The sequence below is a fragment of the Cucumis sativus genome, chromosome 1 (genome assembly GCF_000004075.3).
Source record: "Cucumis sativus cultivar 9930 chromosome 1, Cucumber_9930_V3, whole genome shotgun sequence".
Taxonomy (NCBI): domain Eukaryota; kingdom Viridiplantae; phylum Streptophyta; class Magnoliopsida; order Cucurbitales; family Cucurbitaceae; genus Cucumis; species Cucumis sativus.
Window position 1 is genome coordinate 9,257,171 of NC_026655.2, and position 9,965 is coordinate 9,267,135.

The following is a 9,965-nucleotide window of genomic DNA, read 5'->3' on the forward strand; positions in this document are numbered from 1 at the left end:
ATCATTCAAATGGTTTTAATGCAAATAAAAATTCTCATTTAAGTTATTTAAGTATTTTAAAGGGTAGTTTCTTTAAATGGTAGAGATATTTATTCATCAATTAATTCGTCAATTGATATGTTTAGATAGTCAAAATGTAATTTGTCCTCATGTCAATCAATTTGCTATATATTAAAAGAGCACTGTGTGTGTATATATATATATTGATTTATTGATTTTACATAGAAAAGGAAAATATTGATTTATAATCAATTAGAAATAATACAATATATAAATCAAATCCTTTCTCCTCATTGCTCACTTTCTTTGGATCTTTGGAGTTGCATTGTTCTATCGTAGAAGGGTTGCAATGGTCTTGCATTAGAATCCGAGTCCTGTTTTCACATATCAAACCTTTCTTTTAAGTGGGTTAAGTAAAGTTTTTTTTTATTTTACTATCTTCTCCAATTGAAATATAAAATTCATACCAATTTTTACTTCCTTGAAGCTGTAAGATTATTCCACAATTATTATTTTCTTTATTCACATAGGATCTACTAATTTAATAATGAATTTCTCAATTTTACAGAATTTTGGCTACCTAGGCTTATAGAATTATTTGGGATGGCAGATGATCCATTTATTTTCTATGGTGGAAATCAAAATTAAAGGATTAATTATTTCATCAATCAAATAACCACACGCTTAGGGTTTAGAAAAATAATAAAAATCATTCCAATTAACTTACATCATGGACAGCCACTCGAAGTAATTTTACTTGCTCTTCTGTAACAGTCCTCACCTATTGAAATCATGTAGTTAGCAATTATAGTGCATGAATATATAAATATACTATATAAGTTTTATTGTTTAAGCAATTAGCTAAAATCAGCATAATTGTTAAAATTTTAGAATAATCCCATATAGGTTATGTGTTCAAACATTTTTTTCGTTTTTGTTTTTCATTTTCAAACAATAAATCTACTTCCTTTCATTTTTTTTACGATTGCTTGTATCAATCTTAGTTGCATTCATAACTTAATTCAAAAAAACAAAAACAAGCTTTTAAATCTAATAAGAGATTCAGACGTGGAAGAGAAGGTGGTAAGGTATGTTTTCAAATAAAAGATTAGAAATGAAATTTTAGTTTTTAGTTGTTTATTTTCTATGATAAAAACAAAAAACCATACATATTTGACATAATTATTTCTAATATATATTGAAATTTAGTATTGGAAAAAGAAAAATAATAATGTACCTGGTGAATGATAGTCCACATAACATTTTCAGTGCATGGTGGAACAGTAAGTGAGCCAATGTATCTATAATATTGTTTGCTACCCATTTTCAATATATTTGGATCAATTATTCCAATCACTCTCTCCTCTTCATGTGTATTTGAGGCCACTTCTAAATCTTCTTCGATCTGATACCATCACAATATTGATCAAACAATGTTTATTAATTCAAACCTTTTCCACAAAATTTAGGCAGTTATTGTGTGTTGTATTTCATATTTTCATATATATAGTTTTTACCACGTACCCAAATTGGGATCTCGTTCAGAGACGCTGTAGCTGCCCTACTAATATCTAGGTTAATATATAAATATTTTTAAAAGAATCGTTTAAAATTATAATTTTGACAAAATATTTATAAGATATAGCAAAATTTCAGATTATATTATTGATAGACATTTATATGCTTCTATCAGTCATATTGATAGACAATCATAAAAGTTTATTAAGGTCAATCTTTCATAGAATCTAAAATTTTGTTATATGTTTAAATATTTTAGGTTATTTTGCTATTTTTAAAAATGTCTCTTCTGTATATTTATTATTTTATAATATAATATTAAGTATGTAATTTATAATTTTATTATATGTACATGTTTACATTTGAAAAAAATAATAAATGGAGTACTTTATGACATGAAATACTATAACTTTATCTTTTTTTTCTATATTATAATTCATTTCAATTTTCAAAATTTGAATCAAATATATATTTTTTTCTATATTATTACGAGTATTCAAACCCAATTTACCTGTCTTCACTAAATTTTCAAGACACCCTCGTTTGACTCTACAATATTTAAATGTCAAAAAACTCTAAACAATGTTAGTTTATTTAGAATTTAGACGGTTAGATCATAGATAATCTAAAAACAACTATTTGTCAAATTTATATCCATTAAGTTTAGTGAATTTGAAAGATAAAACAAAATCTAAATTGTTTATCAACTATGACGACTCAATTATGGATTAAACAACTGACCGTTGATAAGAAGTAATCGGGTTCTCCAATTTGATACAAGATTCCAATGACAGAAATCATTCCATTTGAGCTTTCATGAACTAAGTGAGCTTCAAGATCGAAAGTCTTGCCATCAATGGTGTGCTCAGAAGGTGAGTGCCAATGACACTGTTTTAGTTTATATTGAGTTCCATTCATCTCCATGTATCCACCTCCATCCACCCATTTCATCTGTATAACCACAAATACACCTTCTTTTTTACATGCAGCATATATGTTATACGTATATATATAATTCATCGATCAACCATGATTTTAAAATAATGAATAGAATCATTTTTTTTTCATTAAATCAAAGTTAGTATTATTGAGTGAAAAATCAACGTCGTGAAAGTGTAAGTCTCTTGAAGATAATATAAATCCAATTGAAACAAAACTTAAATTTTAAGGGTAAAGTTATAAGTACTTTGAAATCGAGAGACTAGATTGAAATCAAAATCAAAACTTAAGAATAAAAGTGCAACCTATTTTGACACCTATGAACCAAATGAAAACTAGACCCAATACTTGGGGAGAAAAATGTGTTTTTTTTTTTATTTGAAGTTACAAACGAACACATATGTGTTTAATATTATTATTTAATATCAATCTAATGATTTAACATACTTCTATACGTGTCGAAGTAAGCATATAACTCAATTTGGTAATTGACGTGGTCTTTTTCAACCTCTAGGATTGGAGGTTCGATCTTTCATATCCAAGATTATCGTATTAAAAAAAAAAACTTTTATATAAAGTTATCGTACGTTAAAAATTGATTTTAGATTATTAAAAGCATGTTTTATATATATAGAGAGAATGATTTTATATATAACAAAAGTTGGTTTAATCCTAGCTAGGAAAAAGGAATTTAATTACCATCATGTCATGGCCTCTATTCTTGAGTGTGGCATTAGAAGATTTGTAGTTGATTTGAAGGTCTCCCAAATGTGAAATAACTTCAACTCTTTCATGCAATAGATCAATTGGAGATTGCATTAACCCACCCTTGCATTTATGCCACTCTGCTCTAAGCTCTCCCCAATGGGTTGGTCCTTTTTCCCCATCTCTTTCATAATCAAACCCTCTTTCATTCTCTGCATAAACAATCATAATCCTTAAACAAATAATATACAATTTGAAGAAAAAAACTGAATAATCTTCAATGCCAAATTTATACCATAATCTTAAAATGTTAGAAATGATTTAGAAACATTTTCTCTTATAGGTGGTTTGACTCCTCCCTTTATAAATCTACGTTAACTCTTCCCAAGTATTATTCTCGTCTACTACTCATATCATCATATTCATAAAAAAAAAAAAAAATTTAACATTCACCAAGGAAAAGAGTATAATTGAAAAATATTTTAGAGTATAAAACTATTATCTCTATGTCAAAACTAATAATTGATGACATTGAGAGAAGTAGCTCGTACAAGTCCGTTAAAAAAGATTGTGAGGTCTCTTTATTTTATAATTTGAGATGATGGGATACCCATTTAGACTTCATGAGCCTAAGATATCATATTAAAAAACATGAGGTTTTATCTCTAAATAAGAAATACATAGTTCATGAAATCTCATAAATATTGTGAGATTCCCTAATTTTTCGAACGGATCTTTCAATTACAACTGAACTAAAATATTTAAAGCAGGTTGGAGTGGAGAAAAAAAAAGTTCATAATTTGGGAGCTCACCAACTTCTTGGGATGTTGCCTTTAATGAAAACAAAAGAAGGGAAAAGAAGATCAAAGAGCACAGGATGTTTCCCATGTTCTAACCTACTTTCTCTTTTCTCTAGAGAATCTCTCTTTGTGAAAGTGTGGTTTAAGAATATGGGTTTAAGGTGTTTTTAAAGATTATTTATAGCATCAACTTACAATGTGAATATAATGCAAAAAGAAACATTTGGAAACCTTAGCTTCATTTTTCTTCAACTACTATGTATTTTCAGCAAACAACAAAGTTTGAAATTTTCGAAGAAAATATGAACTTTACACCAAGAAAAAAGAAAAATTGCAATCATTGAGTATTTAAAGCAAAAGAAGTCCAAATTCAGGAGGTTCCGTTTCAACATTGTTTTCTCATGTTCGTTTTAAAAAATATGCTTAGTATCAGATATTTGAATTAATCAGAAGTTTCCCTAGAATTTCTTGGAATTTTTTTAACAGTCTCAAAAACGTTTAAATTAAGATGTAATATATTGTCTTTTAACTTTTCATTTCACTTTTATGTCTAATAGCTAAATTTGAAAATCTTAAAATTTTAGTTCTATTAATTAAATGTTAATTTTCATAAATATAACAAAAACACCCAAATATTTACGGTGCAGATAACAAAATAAAAAAATCCATGATATTTTCATAAATTTTAAGTTTATCCTTGAATAATGCATATAATTATCACTTCTTTTTCTTATTCTTATTTGCAATTTATTCATCTTTTTTTCATATTATCACTTCTTTTTTAGAATTTCTTCCTTATGCTTCATTTCTCATCGAGAATTTCTTCATTCTTCTTCATTTTCTTTTTTCTTTTCTTCCTTGCTACAAGATTTAAATGATATTGGTACATGATCTAAATGATCGTGTACCAATGTCTAAACGATTAGTTGTCTATCTGAGATAGACAAAGATAGATCACTATCATTAATTGATCATTTAGATTTTTGGTACAAAATCGTTTAGACTGGGTACAATATCATTTAGATTTGATATAAAATCGTTTAGACTAGGTACAAGATCGTTTAGACTTGCTACGAAATTGTTAAGAATTGCTAAGAGATCGTTTAGACTGGATATAAGATCATTTAGATTGGGTACAAAACTATTTTTTCACACATGTGTGATCGATTAATTGTGGGAGTATTTTTGTTATTTCATGTTATGGGCTTGTAGACATTTTTCTTAAAATTGTTCTATACGTTGTAAATACTTTCACGTTTTGTTCTATTTTTTAAAAAACTCACTAATAAAACTTTAAAACTTTATTCGATAACTATTTGATTTAACCAACACCAAACGCCATTAATGAAATCTGAAGCGGCAATTTAAAAGCCTCCTATTTAAGTTATTAATTAATTTAAATATTTTAAAATATAAATTAATTTAATAATCAATCATTTCATCTTTTAAAAATAAAAAGGATGCTTATAGGTTTAATTATAAAATCTGAAAAGTCAAATAATTACTAACAAGAGATCTAAACTTACAATTTTATACGTAAAAAATCCACTATTAGATTCTTGAATGGTTGAAAATTCGAAAATTTAGGCAATAGAAGTTAAAATTTTGAAAGCTCATAAATGACCATCTTAGGTTTAAGACTAAACGTATAATTTAATCCATGCATATTATTAAACTAAATAAGAGAGAGAATTAGTAATTAATTATCTTCTTAATATTTGGTGTTGAAAGTTTAATCAAATTGCTAATTATAAAAAAAAAACATAATAAAAATGAAAACAAAGTTTGGAGATGATGAAACAAGTTTTGACTATATGCACTCAACAAGAAAATTGACCAAAATCTTTGTACCAACTTTTCTTAAAATTGTTGTCTAAAGTTGTGCAATAAATGAAGTCTTAGTACTAATTTTGAATATCACATATTCAATTCACCACCCTATTTTAATTTTAGTTTGAATTTAAAATTTACTCACACAATGGTTAGGTTTGTTTTAAATTTAGCTTTAAACTTAAAAATAGGGAAAATCTACCTTTTATTTTTTTATTTTTATTTGAGATTTGAAATTGGTTTTTGAAGCTTTAAAACTAATACTTGTTCTTGAGATAGGGAAAATGCTTTTAAATTGTCCTTGAGGTGATTTTTTAAAAAAAAGTTGGCAAATTATCAATGAATTAAGTAATATTTTCTTTACTTACTAATTTATTTTTATCAATTGAATTAGGTTGAATTTTGGCTTTCCCTCCCTCATCTCCCCTCGTAGGAAAAAAATTAAAGGCTCCTGCAATAATAGCAAAAGAATTTATGATAATAAGACACATGTCACTAGATTTTCTAAATTAAAAAAAAGTAGAAAATTTAAAAGTTGATAACTCTATCATTACCGTCTCATAGCTCTATGATTACCGTTTGATATTATTAATTTTGTCATATTTGCAATATACAAAAAAAAAAAAAATTATGTGCTAGTTTTTTTCTAAATGTTTTTTTCATTTAGTGATAGGATATGAAACCGTGAGTAATGATAGATTTTAGGTATGCCATTAATCACTCTCAAGATTCAAAAATAAAAATAAAAAATAGTTAAAAACTAGGTTTATAACAACTTTTTTTCAATTATGAAAATCTATTTTAGTTGTAACGATAATTGTTTCTTTTATTACTGGTAAATACGGTTTTAAATTGGGCTAAAGAAACCTAGTTATGAATTTTTGCATAAATTTAAAAGTATTTGTCAACAACCTCAAAGAAACTTTGATATGAATCAAATTAGTGTCGAGTAAATTTCAAATATTTCCATGTAATTGATCGATAGAGAATTCTAACACGCCCATTGTTTGGTTGGAACAGACGACGATTATCTATGCATGTTTTTCTTTGAATTTAGAAGTTTAAATTTTCAATTTTTTTTATACAAAAACTAAAGTAAATGAAGGAATAAGCCCTGGTGGCATGATACTTGAAAAAGAAGCTAAGAAAAAATGTCAAGTGATGAGCGTATCACGTGTGAAAATTGCTAAGGAAAAAAAGACTTTAAATGATGCTAATCAATATTTGCATGAGAGAACTTATCAAAAATTTCAACTTATTGCTAACAATTTCATTCCATCTTTTCTTATGTTTTTCTTCAACTTGTATTCAAATTTCCTATCCATTTTAACCTTAATTTTATTTAATGTAGTTGGTAGCTTACAGCTATGGATGAAAAGATTTTGACTTTCTTTTTTTTCTTTTTTCAACATGTGTATCGTGAGAAATTCAATTTTGACGATGATTTGTATGTTTCATCCTGAATGATTTTTAAATGGTAGCAAAAAAAAAAATCATCTTCCAAAATCAACTTTCAAATACACTTTTGTTTAATATTACGGACTTTTGTTGTTTTCCAAAGGACTTTAAACATGGTTTTAGTCGCTCGAAATTAATTTGGATGATCTAAAATTCATTTTGAAGACTTAAAAACATGTTTATTAGTGATTTCGAAAATGAAAAGTGTGATTCTAGTATGTTTAGAACTACTTCCAAATATACCCTTAACCACTCAAAATTAATTTTATATTTAATTATCATTTTGAAATGCAATTTTTATATCATTTAAATTAAATTTTAATGATTTCAAGAGGCGCGAGTAGTGAATTTATTTGAGGGTAGAAGAATACAACGATGCTTTAAGTCATAAAGTGAAAAAGTGTAGAAACCGATAATTTTTATAGTACTATTTAAATTGCCACATATGAAGCTACAAACTACAATGATGTATTTATAATAGATGAGGTTAACTTAGGTATTTTTCTACTGCCTTTTGAAATTCAACTAATTATTTAGTAACCTAATGAAATTCTATGCATGATTCTTGGCCTCAAGAACATGTTTGTACGAAAGTTAGGCTTCTTAGCCTCGAAATTGGCTAAAGCGAAAAAAGGTTGGATCGAGGGACCAACTCAAGTCTATTGGATTAAATAAGCTCTTGGCCTCGTGATGTTCACTATCTTAAAGGTAAAGAAATTCCAAAACAGTCGTATAATAAAGTTATAGCCACACGCAAAATTATTTAGCCAAATGAAAATAAAGTATATAATATTGTTGGTACACGATTGTTTATATTTTGTACATAATCGTTTAGATTTTCTTTAAGCTTCTTGTGTTTAAATTTTTTATACACGATCGTTTAGATTTGTCTAACTAATATTCCAACTATTTTTTTAGATCTTTTATGTTGACACATATTCTTGAACAACCAAATAGTCTGAAAAAAATATAAAAAATAGATATTTTATATTTTGTACACTGTATTAAACCAAATAACAGTTTAAAATAAAAAGAAAAGAAAAGAAAAATGGCAAAAAAAGACAATGGAAAGAAAAAGACAAAATTGCATAAGAAAAAAGATAGGAAATAAGAAAAAGCCTGAAATATTTTCTAAAAAAATAGTGTTCTCCATAGCTTTTTGATTTTGTTACATTGACCGTAAATATTTTGGTGTTTTGTTATATTTATAACAATTAACCTACGATTAACCACAAATTCTTGAAAATCCACCATTTTAATTAAAACCACAAATCATACGACTTAATTTAATTCTCAATAAAACACAAAAATCCAAATACTCAAATTAATTAAATATTATCCAACAAATATTTGATTAATTTCAATTTTCACAAAATAAAAAACTTCGCATTCAATTAACTGAAAATAACACTCTATAAAAGGGGTTTTTTAAAAAATATAACAAATCGCTAAAATATTTACACATTATAAAACAATTTCAAAAACGGAAAAGTCTCAAGCCCACAATGAAAAATACAAAAATGTCTGTGATTAATTGACATTATGACGTAATATATTTGGGAAACGATCGTTCAGATTTGGTTATTCTTTCATACACAATCATTTAGATTTGGCTATACAAATGAGAACAATTTTTTTAAGATTCTTTGCACACGATCGTTTAAATTTGGCTATTATTTAGTACATGATCGTTTAGATTTAATCATTTAAAATTTGGGTAGCCAAATCTAAATGATTTTTTCCAGTGTTTTTTGGTATACGATCGTTTATATTTGGCACACAATTGTTTATATTCGATCGTTTAAATTTAGGTAGCAAAATCTCAATGATTTTTTTGAAGATTTTTTTGGTACACGACCGTTTAGGTTTGGTAGAGGATCATTTATATTTGGTACACGATCGTTTAAATTTGGCTACCCAAATCTAAACGATTTTTTAAGACTACACGATCATTTAGATTTTGCTATTTTTTTGTATTCAAATTTGAGAGCCAAATCTAAATGATGTTTTTTTCGAGATAAAAAAAATTAATTGATCTTTTATATTTGGTACACGGTAGGTGATGAATTAATGCATGCTTGTGTGGAAAGTTTGTGGACATTTTCTACTTGCTGAAACACGTGAGATGTTCTTGAACTATAAAGTTTGATATCTTAAAGGAAGTTTAATTTTCATTAGCATCTTCTTCTTCAATGGTTGGGTTGGATCCTCGGAGTAACTTTGCATATTTGTGAGAGTGTTCATGAAAAGCACTTGAAAAGAATTTGCACCATACATTAGATGCATGTGTGGGAAATTGTTGAGGAGAGTAGTATCTTGTTTCTGTTTTCGTGATAATTAAATTTGTTCTACTTAAGCCCATCTCTTGCTCCTTGATTTTGAAATACTAAATTCCTTTACTTGGAATCACAATGAGATCAGGATGATTCTTAACGTTAGACACCTTTACTTGTATTTATGTTTGTGATGTTTGTATTTATGTATTTATGCAGCAAAACTAGAAGCTAGATTGAATTCTTCTTCATTTTCATATGGTTCCTTTGGTGACTATGAATTGAGTCAAATCTATGGTTATTTGAAGATATTGAGTTAAATTTGTGATTATTTTTGCTTGAAGCAATGTCTTTTCTAGTTTTGATTAGTCTATAGAACTAGATAATCATCTTTGCATTTTATGTTTTCATCTTTCCTCTTCATATTAAGAAGATCAATGGG

The 9,965-nt window shown here is 26.8% G+C and overlaps 1 protein-coding gene across 1 annotated transcript; it reads right to left on the reverse strand.

Moving 5' to 3' along the window:
- Positions 1 to 290: 290 nt before the first annotated feature.
- Positions 291 to 4,092, reverse strand: LOC101222465 (alpha carbonic anhydrase 7). The gene is made up of 6 exons (XM_004139506.2): positions 3,975 to 4,092; positions 3,157 to 3,374; positions 2,260 to 2,469; positions 1,238 to 1,405; positions 728 to 781; positions 291 to 374 (listed from the first exon to the last, which is right to left on the reverse strand). Exons 1-6 carry the CDS (start codon positions 4,048 to 4,050, stop codon positions 291 to 293), a joined length of 810 nt encoding a protein of 269 aa, XP_004139554.1. The 5' UTR covers positions 4,051 to 4,092.
- Positions 4,093 to 9,965: the final 5,873 nt, after the last annotated feature.